Consider the following 14,754-nt stretch of genomic DNA (forward strand, 5'->3'; position numbering starts at 1 on the left):
ATTTCTGTTGAATGCCTTCTGTATCTATGAGGTTCCTAATTGCCTCAACTGTAAACTGTATCCATTACATTCTTATATCAGAGACAGGTATTGGAGTTCAACCTGAAGATCAGAAAAGCAGAATAGCCAGACACTGACTCTAACCTCTACCTCAGTCCAAAATGGTGATCGTGCCTCCAGGAATCTTCAAAATGAAACTGAGATGAGAGCTGTCTCCTCCCATTTTATATTCCTCCCCTGTTCTAGATTAAAGGTGTGCACCACTACTGCCCAGCTTCTGTGACAAACTAGTGTGCCTACTGGAATTATGGGTGTGGGCTGCCATTGCCTGCTCTGCGTGGCTGACCCTTGTGGCTGTTTAACTTTTGGATCTTCAGGCAAGCTTTATTTATTAAAACACAAATGAAATATCACTGCACATTCTAACTTCTGTGAAAGTCTTTAACTAATATAGCATGAGCTCCTTTCTAAACATAGACATAAAGGCATCAATTATAAATATGAATCTATCTAAACCATTGTCGAAAGTGCTGCTGACTCAATTTTCCCAGAGCTGCCTGCCTCCAGGTTCCTAACTCAAGTCCTGCCCTATCTTCCCTCCAAAATGGAGTGTGACCTAAGAGTTTTAAAATGAAATAATCCCATTCTCTCCAAGCTGTTTCTGGCCATGGTGTTTATTACAGAAGTAGAAACCAGAAGACAGAGGTATAATGCAATAATCACCCTTCTATCAATTTGAGACGCTGCACAGATTATTAAACATCAAACCAGTCCACCTCCCAAACATGAAGTAAGCACATTTTTGTAATTTTTATGTGTTCCCTACCTATTTTGTGTGATATTGTGGGATAGAATACCTGACATCCAAGATCCTCTTTCTTTTTCTCAGTGACTTGTTTCATGTGTTCCTGATGACTCTCCTCTTTCTCAGCCATTACATACTGTTCCATCTTGTGCATATCCTCCAACATTTTTATGGTAGCTTGGGCATATTCAGCTTCTTCATGTGTGATTGAAAAGGAAAATGAATGAGAAAATTAATGTAGCATTTCTGTGACAGCTTCTTCTTTTTGCTATTGTTGCTGTTAGACAGAAGAATTCTGTCACCTTAAGTTTTCACTGGAAAAAAATCCCATTTCTCTTGACTGCATTTAATCCTTACTCATGGATAGTTTTATAAACTGTAGAACACATTTGCTATATAAACACTAGTGTGTCTGTGTGTTTGAGACCACTGTAGTAGAATGATTTTATGTGTAAGATCAGGAAAAGCTGTGGTAGTTAATCAAAGGTAGTTAACCAACTGATGTCTTTTATATAGACATCAGTTGCTAAACCTCGATGATTAAAAAGTTCAGTGATGCGCAGATGTGAGCATTCTTCTGACAGTGGCTGGGATGCAGATCACTGGCTACATACCATGTTGTCTTGACCCAGCTAAGAACTTGTACAGTCTACACACCAAAGTCAGACTACTTTCCTAACTTAGGGAACATGACCATTGGTCACAAAGCAGGTCAGATCCCAAACTGCACCCAAAGACATTTTTCAGTCACATCTGATTCATTCTATAATGCATAACACTTCAGGTGCATACCAAGGTACAGGTAAACTCTGGAAAAGTGCTCTGGTTTGAAAACATATAGAAGCATGGTGATAATAAGGAAGTAATGCAGATTATGGCAGGGAACTCCCTATTTTAAATAGCATCTTGATTATATAATTGAAAGAGCACCTCTACTTATGATGGACTTTTCACAAAGGATTCTGTTAAGGTTGTATTAGCCAATACTGTGTGGCTAGTGGCTAACATGTTTTCTTCCTACTTGGGCTTCATCTTTATAAACTTGAAGGCAAAATACATATGCAAGCATCAAGAGTAGATGTTCATTTAGTGATAATCATCTGATGCCTTGGAGTTGCTCTTAAATTTGTGTCCTGGAAAAACTGTACAGGAGAAAACTCTGTTTTTGAATTTATAGAATATAACAACATGCAGGCAAAATACCTTTCTCTTTGTTTCTCTTTTCCATAACCTGAATCTCATTTTGAAGCCTTCTACTCTCTTCTTTCATCTCTTCCTGGAGCAGTTGTTCCTGTTCCTAAGAAGAAAATTGAATAATAAAAGTACAAGGATAACAAGATGAATGAATTTATTCTTAGCTGCCAAAGTAGCCCTCTTTTTACAATCAGCTTACAATACTTTCTCTCTGTTGCTATAGTTAGTTATTTTTGACAATGTCATGCATGTGTATAATGAATTCTAGTCACTTTCATCACCCATTATCCTCTTCATCCCCTTATGAGATAGTTTGGATTCATTAACTTGGAGGGTTCTCTAGAACTCAAGGTATAGGATGCATACCTTGGGAGAGAGAAAGAGAGAGAGAGACAGAGAGACAAAGACAGAGACGGAGATACAGAGAGAGACAGAGACAGAGAGAGAGGAGAGAGAGAGCACCCTAGGGTTGACAAAACTCATTCTTGAATTTGGTGATCTAAATATTGACAGTATTACAATGAGCAGGATTGCATTGGTTCGTTCAGAGGTTTACTTTGACCTGAGGGAACACTAATATGAGAAAGGTCAACCCAATAGAAATAGAAAGACATTGAAGAAGATGTCAGAAAATGGAAAGATCTCCCATGTTCTTGAATAAGTAGGATTAACATAGTAAAAATGACGGTCTTATCAAAATCAACCTACAGATTCAATGTAATCCCCATCAAAATCCCAACATAATTCTCACAGACCTTGAAAAAACAATACTCAACTTCATATGGAAAAACAAAAAACCCACAATAGTGAAATAAATTTTATACAATAAAGGAACTGTACTATAAAGCTATAGTAATAAAAACAACTTGGTATTGGCATAAAAACAGATACGTGGATCAAAGAATAGAATTGAAGACCCTGACATTAATCCACACACCTATAAACACCTGATTTTTGACAAAATTTATACAATGGAAAAAAAGAAAGCATTTTCAACAAATGGTGCTGACATAACTGGAGGTCAGCATGTAGAAGAATGTAAATAGATCCATATCTATCCCCATGCCCAAAACTCAAGTCCAAGTGGATTGAAAACCTCAACGTAAATCCAGTTACACTGACCCTGACAAAAGAGGAAGTGGAAAGTGGCCTTGAATGAAATTGGCACAGGAGACTACTTCCTGATAGAACACCAGTAGCACAAACACTGAGATTGACAATTAATAAATGGTACCTCATGAAACTGAAAAGCTTTTGTAAGGCAATAGACATAGTGAATATGTCTACATACATAATGGGAAAATATTTTCACCAACTCCTCATTGGATATAAACAGAAAAATCTCAAATGACTGAAAGACATTTAACATTCTTAGTCATCAGGAAAATGCAAATCAAAATGACTCTGAGATACAGTCTTACATCTGTCAGAATGGCTAAGTTCAAAAACACTGAAGACAGCTTATGTTGGAGAGGATATGGAGTAAGGGGAACACTCCTGCGTTGCTAGTAGGAGTGTAAACTGGTAAGACACTTTGGAAATCAATATGGCAGCTTCTCAGAAAAATATGGAAACGAATCTACCTCAAAAACTAGCTAAACCAATATTAGGCATATATCCAAAGGATTCTCAATCCTACCACAAAGATCTTGCCCAGCTATGTTCATAGAAGCATTATTCATAATAGCCAAAGCCTGGAAACAACCTTAACTGAAGAATGGATAAAGAAAATGTGCTACATTACACAATGGAGACTACACAGCTGTTTAAAAAAAAAAAAAAAACCCAATGACCTCTTGAATTTTGCAGGCAAATGGATAGAACTAGAAAAAAATAATTTTGCGTGTGGTAACCCAGATCCAGAAAGACAAAAATGATATGTGCTCACTCCTAAGTGAGTATTAGCAGCAAAATACAGCATAACAAAGTCCACAGCCCCAGGGAGGCTAGATGACAAAGAGGGATGTATGGATTTCCCTGGGAAGGGGACATAGAAGAGAACTCCAGGGTAAACTGGGGCAGAAGTGGGGGCAATGGAGGGACATAGGAGGGTTTTTGCAGTGCTTAATGAAATTAATTGCATTTGGATTAATAATTCATGCAAATTAAAGGGGAAGATTAAGGAAGACTGTGATATTTAGCCTTCTGCTGTACATTTGACTGAGGACAGTGGATAATGAAGCTGAAATGACCCAGCTCAATACCTGCAGTTTAAGGGCCAGAATCCTCTCTTGCTCCTTCACTATCTGAGCTCGTTCAACATCCATCTTCTCAGTCAACTGCCTCACTCGTTCCTCATGACGTCTTTCTCTCTCCTTCATCATCTGCACATGCTTCCTTTCCATTTCCTCCAGCAAGTCTACACTGGCCTGTGCAGAGTCAGCTTTTACCCGTTCCGCTAGAGAAAAAGGGAAGAAGAGTAAGTACCTCTTCATTATTATCTCTTTCCTTGTTCTTCACTTCTGAAGAGCAAGCTATGTGACTTTTACAAGGGAACTCCATAGAAGGGTTTGTCCTCTGAAGTAACCATAATGTTGATGAGTGTATTTGCCAAACTCAGCAACGACTCCAGAAGCCAATACAATCTTGCTGTTCTTGCTGTGGTTTTAATAGCAACAGATTTAATGAAGATTGCAGAAACTTTTATGAGATAGGACGTAAAGTTCTTGGGTCAATTCTCACCTTCAATCTCCTTTTGCTTTACTGTGAGAGCCTGGTCTCTCTGTAGAATTGTCTCAGCCATAACCACGCTGGACTGCAAGTATGCCTGCAGAATCTCTTCAGCCTTGGAGTTCCCAAGAACACATGTTAACAGAAGGAAATGGTACAAGTGTTTGTTTCTGTCTGTTTGTGTCATCATTTCATCAAGAAACTATGCTTCTTGTATTAGGTAATTCTGGAGCTCATGTCTCCTTATCACATGCTGCCACAAAGAGAATTGTGAAACCTTCTAGAAAGAGTCTTGTAATAAGTTATAGGGACATCGAAACAAATTTGCTACCCTTCAAACAGAAAGTTATGTTCATTACTGGAAACACTAGAACTATGGCTGGATGTAGGCCGAAGATGCTCAAGAATGAGGCCTTATGGGGAAAGCAAATTAGAGGAATTGAAATAGACCAAGACAGGAGGGAATTAGAGGCAGGGGTAACACCTGACAGGTAGAATAGTTGACCCTCATTGCGCTCATAGGTCCTGCTTCCCTTAAAGCCAGCTTGAAGGCTAAACTTATAAAAGTATCATCTCTACTTAAGCAACTACCATTGTATCTCTGTCCTCTATAATATCACATGTCTAGCAGTAACTTTGAGTTACCTCATAAAACACGTTATTTGAATGCACTGACTTGTGACCACTTGGAACTCATTTTATGTCATTAATTGACTCCCTCGGGGGTTTTTGGTTTTGGGTTTTTTTTGACTGGTTTAGAAACTAAGTACTATGCATACAAAACCTCAGATCCATGTGCAATCACATCTAGTCACACTGGCGTTCCATGCAGACATGTCAGTAGCATTTCACTGTTAATGGATAAAGCTCTTGATTACCTGTATACCCTTCCTGGGTTCCCTAAGGTACTTTTTCTTCAACTCTTCTCTCTTCTCAACAAAGAGAAGATATCCACCTGGCTGAGAATAAGCACCCTTTGTCACTGCTTCTTCTAGAGGGCTGAAGATGTTCCGAAGTAACTCTGAGCACAGCTCCGATGATAGTTTTACATTCCTGTTACAGGTGTCCTCCCACCTCTTTTCTAGCTGAGCCTTTAATCCAAAAATAAAAAGCAAAACAGGAGTAACAGGAAAACTTTAGTTCACCCACAGAACTTGAGGCAATTCTCCATGAAGACTCTTTTTACCTCATCTTTTGCTCTTAGCCTGGACTTCCTCTTGCAGCCCATCTAAAGGGTGTTTAGTACAATTACATCTGCTTTTACAACACTTGGTTGAAATAGTTCCATCTTAAAGCAGATCATCACCATAAATGGAATACATGTGATGCAACATCGGCCTGGTCAAGTTTCTTTGCTTTTGCTTAGTTTTGACCTTAAATCAGTATGACGACAGGAGATATCTTATCAAATCGGAGCCTCCACACATCCCTTATATGTGTACAATTAGGATGAATGTTGTAAATATACAATTTTTATACAAATCCAAATATAAAATTTGTTTAAAAGCTTCAAAATTTGAGTTCATAACAAGTAAGTTCTTTTTAATAATTATGAAAAGATACAGTCACCATCTAGTAACAAGTGCCTCTCAAAATAAATGCCTGATATTTCCTTATAATTTTCTGAATTTCACAAGCCCTATCCATTTAAACATGGCATAAAGTTACCAATAATTCATTTTGAAATGCATGGTCTTCGTCTTTAAAGGAAGTCCTGAGGAAGATTTCTATGGCCTCTCTCTCACAGGTCCTGTGCAGATCCAGCAGCTCCTGGAGGGTCTCTGTGGGCAGTTGCACCCCTTGGCTCATCTGCTGGTCATAGTGGGCAATGGCCTTTTGCATTGCTGCCAAGTTCTCTATCTTTGCCAAGGCCAGGACAGCATTCTCTATGCAGGGGAGATCCCCACTGCTGATGGAATCGATGTAGGAGAGCACCAATTTCTCTAGTCCTGTGTTTAGAAAACAGGTGATGATGTTTGTTTTAGAGTGAAGTAGTCTCCATATTTTCTGAGCATGTCCATGCATAATCAGTACACTCTTCAATAGCATTAATATTAACCAGAAGCCTGATAGCAAACGAGCACTTCCAGTTTAGCCAAGCTCAGTATTGTACAACAGAACCTTAAGGTAAACAATGTTTTGTATCTGTGGCTCCCATTATCACCAGCCTCATAAAGCTATTTTGCTGTCAAAAGGTGGACATGTACATTGAATCTGTACTCTTTAAAATCAACTTACGTTTAAATTAAATGTAGACATATATGTCTTTGGATGCCAAACTGCACAGTGCAAGTTCATGCTAGTAGAGAAATGGTATGTAAAGAGTCTCTTTACTTTATCCTACAGATATTTTACAGGTCATTTTCTAACCTGAAAATTTATGAATTAGCTTTAGGATATCTAGAATTTGGAAATCCTGTCAAAAATGAAGTGTGTGGGTGTTATTTTACCACCAAAGAGTGTACTCTCTCAAGCTATCAAGCAGGACTGGACAGGAGACTCACGAGCTCCATTGACCTTGACACCTCCTGGGAGAGCTTTAGCCTTGGAAGAGCTGAAGATGAAGGAACAGAACTCTGCTGCCTGTTGGACAAAGTCAGAATCCAACTCATTGTCACGCAGGTTCTCAAGCTCAGAGAGCTTCTTCCACTCAGTGGGTGGATAGAACACAAAGCATTTCTTCCTGGGGAAGAACTTTCGAATACAGAGTCGGGGCAGGTTGTAATTTTTATCTTCTTTGCTGGTACCTGCAGAAATTAAAGAAAATATAGCCACACAGCTAGTAGGGTGTTAATGTGTTTCCTTGGGGATTCTTCTAATAAATGTTCCTTCTGTTCCATGTTTTTGGCGGTGCGAATCTCTATACAACTTGAAAGGATTGTTAAAATAATCTGACCAAATACCAAAGTCAATGTGCCTCCATTGCCAGGGAACACTATCATTAAAATTGACATATTGAGACAGATACATAAACCACTTCTTAGAAATAATGTAGAAAAGTAAAATAGTAAATATTAACATCTGCAACAAAAAGCAGTTTCTGGTGCTCTTCTCCCTGTTTTCCAGTAACAATTCAGGTAGGTACCTTTTTTGAGCTTCAGGGAATTCTCCAGGTACTCATCAGCTGTGAGGCTTTGTCCATCTGCTTCAAGCCTTACAGTCACATCCCTGAGAGTCCACACGAAGTCAGGGAAGAAGCTCACAAACTCAGATGAGTCCTCAGTCCCATTGCTATGAGGTGAAGATGTTGTTCTGATCCGGTCGGTCAGCTCTGTCACATATCTGAGAAGCTAAGGAGGAGGGGTGGACAAACAGGGTCCAAATCCTCACATCAGTCTCCTCCATCCCCACACTTCGCATTGCCTTTCTCTGACCCAATTTTCAACCGATTAATAGGTGTATGACTTTGATGTCAGATTCCCCTCTGTATGCTATGAATATGTTTTATTACCCTGGGTTATTAAAGAAGCTCTTTCAGCCAATCACTTAATAGAGTAAAGCCAGGAGGGAAATCTGAACAGAGAGATAGAGACAAAGTTGGCAAAGTCAGAGAGATGCCATGTAGCTGCTAAAGGAGAAAGATGCCATACCTTACTGGTAGGCCACAACCTCGTGGTGATACACAGATTAATAGAAATGGGTTAATTCAAGATGTAAGGCCTAGTTAGAAATATGCCTGAGTCATTGGCCAAACAGTGTTGTAATTAATAGAGTTACTGTGTGATTATTTGGGTCTAAGCAGTCAGGAAACAAACAGTCTCCATTTACATGACATTGTCACTATCATGCTCTTCTGCACTTGGATAATTGTGTGTGTGTGTGCTCACGTGTGTGCATGTGTGTATATATATATATATATATATAATTTAACTGTACAAACACATAAGCCACTGTCCTGTGAACAGAAGAGATTCAGTCATTTAATCTCCCCACCCCCTTATGTGTCTGCAGTGTGTGTGTGTGTGTGTGTGTGTGTGTGTGTGTGTGTGTATTTCTGCTCTGTGCTACATCAAGGATACTGCAGCTGGTCCATGGCCTGCTGGTTGATGGCTCCCATGCTGTTGTACACGAAGGTGCTGCTTAGAAGTACAGCCAGGGCAAAGATCCAGCAGTCGTTGTCACCGTCACCCTGCAAGTCAGAACACATGTGGGTGAGGATTATGTTTTGGTTCTGCCACTTTCCAGACCAAGTGTAACAAGAGTATGATCACCTTGAGTGTTTCTAAAAGAATTAGAGAAGCCTATATAATGCTTATTATCTATACAATGCATCCAAATGCAAGCACAAATGTCCAAAGAAAATGGCAAGGTTTTTGCATTTTTGTTTGTTAATGATTCTCGTTAATGCTGTGTACCTGTTGTTAGTCCCATGGACACTGTGTATTAACTACATTGTTCTTCTATGATTCTTGTAAACATTTTACCTCTACTCTGATAGCTAAACTTAGACACATGTTAGATAAATGAAATGTCATTAAAAGCTAGCTAACGTAGGAAATGAGGGTATAAATTGTAAACTGAGCCCTCAATTCTTACTTTCTCAATATCTCCCAGGCCCTCAGTGTCAAGCAGAACTAGAGTGTGGTCTGCCTTCTGGGGATGAGGCACACACCACATCCAGATTCCTTTGGTGTGAGACTGCACTGTGGAGCCCAGAGAGAAGCCTGGAAAGCAGAGAAGAGAGAAGAAAGTAATATAGTTAGTAGAAGTATTTCAAGAACTTGATATAAATTAGTATATTAAAGGCCAGGACAGCTAACTGACACTAAAGTTTCAGCAGAAAAATAACTAGTTTCCAGTCATTCAGTGTGCAAGTGGCACACATCCATCTAGACTTGCACCAAGGTTGCAGAAAAAATTTGAATTCCTGAGTACACTGAATAAAGCTGTGAAGGTGAAGTGTAAGTTGCTATGGATACCCCAGGATGCAGGAGATGCCCGGACTATGTGACATCCACTGAGAAAAGCTAGGAGGACTGAGTGTAGCCAGTCTGAGACGGAGGATATGGTTAGGAGGAGAACTAAACACCCTATTGGAACCTACCTGAAGCCTCTACCTGTTCTGTGACTGCTGGATATGAAGCTTGGTTTGGCGTTTGTCAGGACTTTATTCTTGTTTTGGTATGGTCTTTCCAACTATCCTGTTTATTTTTGGAATAGGAATTTTTATTCTGTACTGTCATATACTAGAAATGTATAAATGACATTTTAATTTTCCATGAGATCACAGAGAAAAATTTTCCTTGAATCTCAGAAGAGACATTGGAATTTTATATGCCATCAGAACGTCATGACTATGAGGATTTTGGAAATGGAATCCAGTGAATTTTGCATTCTGAGATGGCCAAGAGCCAATAGGGACCAAAGGCAGAATGTTCTGGCTTGTGTGTGAACCATCACTCTCAGACTCATATGTTTTAGTACGTGGTCCCTAGTGGGTAGTGCTAATTTTTGGAGATGTAGACATTTGGAAGGTGAAGATTGACTGGTAGACTAGTAGAAGACACTTGGTTGTTAACAGTGACTCTAACTTGGGTCTTGTAATTCTTGCTGTGTAGGTGTGGTGTGAACAATCCATAAGCTTTCACTACAATGGATGAAACTACTGTGGAAAGTCTTCCCTGCCATAATGAACTGATATTCCTTAACTGTGAGTCAGAGTAGATCCTTCTTCTTAAAGTTGTTTCACTCAGGTGTTTCATCAGAGCAACAAGAAGAACACAACCTAAAACAATTGCATAAACTGAGACGGAGTTTTATACCATTCATATTAGCATTTATCATAGCAGCCAATGTTTCTATGTGCAGATGAATAGATAACAAAATTGTTATGCACATATAATTATTGAACTCTAAAAAAGGAGGAAAATTGCTACATGCCCTAGTAATGGTAAGTCTTGACACTATCATGTTAAATAAAATAAGTTACAAAGACAATTCTAATGAGTCCATTTATGTGACTTTCCCACTGCTGTCAAATTTAGAAACAGAATGTCAGATAATGCGAGGAGATTGGTTCCGGATGGATTTCATTTCTCTAGGGAAAAATGAAATGGTATTAGAGCCAGATGGGTGTTGTCTGAGTTTTCTGTCCTACCCAGTTCTTACATTCATTAAGTCCCCACAAAAAATCACACAGAGGTCTACGGTAGTTATAAAATAATTGGCCCACTAACTCAGGCTTCTTATTAACTCTTATAACTTATATTAGTCCATTATTCTTGTCTAAACTAGCCACATGGTTCTGTACCTTTTTTGGTGAGGTGGTCACATCTTGCTTCTTCTGTGGCTGGGCCAGAACTGTAGAATCTGCTTCCTTCTTCCCACAATTCTCCTGTTCTCATTGATCCTCCTCTACTTCCTGTCTGGTTGTCCAGCCTCTACTTCCTGCCTGGCTACTTCCCAATCAGCGTTTATTTAAAATATAATTGACAGAATACAGACCAGTGTGCCACTCCAGATGGGGGTGATGGATACACAAAAATATAAATATACCTACCGCCACAAAACTGTATGTTTAACAATAGTTGTAAATTTTATGTTAGTTATTTTATAACAATACAAAAAAATCTAAAGTAGACAATATGAATTGCAGCTTTTTAAAATTTAGACACCAGTGGCAACTTCTCGTTATAGAAAGAAACGTAATAACATGTTAAAGTTATTAATACATAAATTAGTCATTTTTTGCTGTTGGTTTCATCTAGGAAAAGGTATGATTTTTAAAAGGAAAATTAGGAACTACTTGTGATGCAATACCCATGCAATAGTCCCAGCACTCTGGAGCCTAAGGCAAGAGAATCATGAGTTGAAAGATAGCTTGAGTTGCATAGCAATGACCCTGTCTCAAAGAGAAATAACAACTAAATAAGCAACTCAACTGTGGCTGAAATATTAAATTCTTAACACTTGTATGTTAGACACTGAAGATGTAAGTAGACAGAAGTGACCCAGCACAGCTGTGTTGGAGGCACTCACCTGTGTTCTTCCCAGCCAGCTTGTTCATCAGGTAGGATTTTCCTGTACGGTAGAGACCCACAATGGCCACCACCACCACTGGCTGTGTGATGGCCGACAGGATCTCCAGGGCTTTCTGATTAGGTCTCAGTTGGCCTTTCACATTCTCTATCAAGCACATGGGGTCTGGCATACAGGTCTCTGAGGCCATTTTCAGGTTGTCTCCTGTCTTCAAGTAGAATGGATCCAAATTAGTCTGTAGCAGCCCAAAGGCAAAGAACTAAAATTCTTCAATTCTGTATGTATCAGTGAGTTAGAGAGTGAAAATCTGTATTTATTTAGAAAGTTATAAAACTTTTAAGAATTTTATGTAAAATGTCAAAGAAATGATTTAACATTCTACAGCTCTCATACTCAAATATTCCATTGGCCTCCCTATTAGCTGAACATGGCATAGCAAGTTACAATAAGACTAGGCACAACCCTCGGGTCAGAGCTGGGTGAGGAAACCCAGTAGGAGGAAAAGGGTCTCAAGAGCAGGCCTGCTCCTTTCTGAAGGGAAAAAGAAGAGGAGTGGATCTGGGAGGGAAGGAATATGGGGGAGAAGGGCTGGGAGAAGTGGATATAGGGGAAACTGTGGCCAGGATATATATTTTAAAATAAAAAAGTTGTACCCTGAAACATAAGCTTTATTAGCTATATGCTAAATGTACTTAAACCAGAGAGAATCAAAGAACCTTCAACCAGTAACTGATGGAAGCAGATGCAAAGATTCGCAGCCAAGCCCTGGGTTGAGCTTCTGGAGCCCAGTCACAGAGAGGTAGGAGGGATAACATGAGCAAGGGAGGAGGGTCAAGACCATGATGGGGAAACCCACAGAGCCAGCCCCCAAGCTAGTGGAAGCTCATGGACTCTAGACAGCTGGACGGAACTAGGCTCCCTGAATGTGGATGACAGTTGTGTGTCTTGTTCTGTTTGTTGGGCCCCTGGCAGTGGGACTACGATTTATCCCTGGTGCATGAACTGGCTTTTTGGAGCCCATTCCCTATTGTGGAATACCTTGCTCAGCCATGATGCAATGGGGAGGGGCTTGTTCCTACCTCAGCTTAATATGCCAGGGTTTGTTGGCTCCCTATGCCTTACCCTCTCTGAGGAGTGGAGGTGGGGAGGGTGAGAATGGAAGGAGGGAAGTTAGGAAAAACCGTGGTTGGTATGTAAAATGAAAGGAAATTTAAAATAAAAAAAAAAAGCTCCATTAACTATATGCTAAATGAACTTGAACCAGAGAGGATGAGAAAGTAAATGTTGAAAATACTGCAATATTTGCAAAAGAAATTTTAAACACTGGATATTGCTGAAAGCACCTGTGATATAGTTAGTAAGAGAGCAGGGAGCAAGTCAAGAGTGCCAGAGAGGCCAGGGTCATAGGAAATCCACTAACTCCTGATATACAACTTTAGATGTTTTTGTTTCAATTTCCTGCTTATTAGAGAAGAGAGAAATAAATGGGAAGAAAAGGAATAGAAAGAGTGGGGAAAATGGAAGATGGGAGCCAACAACAATGGTGACAATTGTTAAATAAGGAAGGGAGGCTGGTGGCCAGAAATTTAGAGAAGGGTTTTTGGAAATGCCAGAATAATTGACTGAGAGATGAGCAGGTGGCAGATAAAGAAAACAGAGACACCATCTTTAGGGACTCTTAAAGGAAGCCCTTTGGTAAAACACAGGGTCTGATTCCCACAGGAGCAGGCGAGAGTGTGTCCTAGGAGTGAGGGGCTCTGCACCCCTGAAAGAGGAGATCTGCTGGGAAGTCAGGTCAGTTGTGTGATAGAAAGCATGGCAGAGCCCTGATTGACTTTCACTCAGGTTCCAGCTGTGACCGGAAGTTCCCAGAAAATAACTCCTTTTGTGTTAATGAACCCACAAGCCTGACTGACTTACATGGAATGATGTAAGTCTGGACCCAGATTTTTCTAGTTTATCTTTATCTGTCTCCATGGCTATTTCTTGTGAATATCTGTGCTTGGCTTAACCTCCTGTGATTATCAAGTCAAATTCTTTCTGGAATGTACAAAGAGACCCCTAATCCTCGCCTCCCCAAAGATTTGATAGCATCTGAGGCTCTCTCACTTTATTATAACCTGATGTTCCAGTACATTTTAAATAGGCAAGGGCCAAAGTTTTCTTTGCTCTACAGCTATAAAAATTGGAGGAGACTCACCAAGGTATAACGTGGTGTCTGGGATGACATGAATCTATGTTCCTTGGTCATCATAACTCACATTTGACTCCAGAAAAAAATGCTATTCTCTTTAAGTTGGAACTGTGGTTTTACACCAACACAGTGTTTCCTTTCTTTGTCCTTCACTATGGCAATGGCTCTTACTCTGTATCTCATTCTGTTTCCCCATATAAATCAGCTGCAGGCAGCCCTTTCTGTAGGAGTGGGACTAAGTAAGGTCCATCACTGACCACAGTCATATAACTGTGTCCCTGTCAGCAGAGACAAGGTGAACACAGAGAAAGACAATCCTGATGCATACCCTGCTGTGTTGCAGCCACACGTCTGCTGGTCTCGAACTCAAAGCAAGCCCAGTAGTGGTATGTAGAGACTGAGTGCCTTGATAATGCTACATAGGATTCATCTGATGCCTTGCTCGAGCCCATGCACAGGAGCAGTCTTTTCTAGTTCGGTAGTTTTTAAGAAAATAATTAACCCTTATAAATGACCTCTCACCGCTGCCCAGTTTATGACCCCAGAGCTCTTCGGAGCTGGAGAGAACTGAAAAGAGAAGTAACTCAGTCTCTTACCTGCTGTTGATCCCACTGTGGGTGGAAAGGTTGCTTCTTTTCTCTGTTATTTCCTCCTGCAATGATAGGAGACTTTCTGTATTTCCCCAAGTAATAGGATATTGGAAATCCCGGCAACCTTTGCAGTGGATCAGAGAGCTATGAAACTGAAACCACCCAGTCTAGGCAGTGAGTCAACAGGCACACAAAGAATTTTCAATGCAGAATCTTCAAATATTTATCTTGAAGAGATCTTTGAACTGTATTCTTTTTCAGAAACACTCCCATAAGACTTAGAATATATATGATTCTCATGTATGCTGCCATTTGGAGAGCAC

General features: G+C 39.9%; 1 protein-coding gene across 1 annotated transcript; it reads right to left on the bottom strand.

The window, feature by feature from the left end:
- Nucleotides 1-97: 97 nt before the first annotated feature.
- Nucleotides 98-11,837, bottom strand: LOC130889367 (guanylate-binding protein 1-like). The gene is made up of 11 exons (XM_057793006.1): nt 11,648-11,837; nt 9,206-9,333; nt 8,689-8,798; nt 7,755-7,951; nt 7,174-7,416; nt 6,338-6,618; nt 5,548-5,760; nt 4,682-4,784; nt 4,204-4,397; nt 2,009-2,102; nt 98-102 (listed from the first exon to the last, which is right to left on the bottom strand). Exons 1-11 carry the CDS (start codon nt 11,835-11,837, stop codon nt 98-100), a joined length of 1,758 nt encoding a protein of 585 aa, XP_057648989.1.
- Between the last annotated feature and the right edge of the window lie 2,917 nt (nt 11,838-14,754).

The sequence above is a fragment of the Chionomys nivalis genome, chromosome 18 (genome assembly GCF_950005125.1).
Source record: "Chionomys nivalis chromosome 18, mChiNiv1.1, whole genome shotgun sequence".
NCBI classification, from domain to species: Eukaryota; Metazoa; Chordata; class Mammalia; order Rodentia; family Cricetidae; genus Chionomys; species Chionomys nivalis.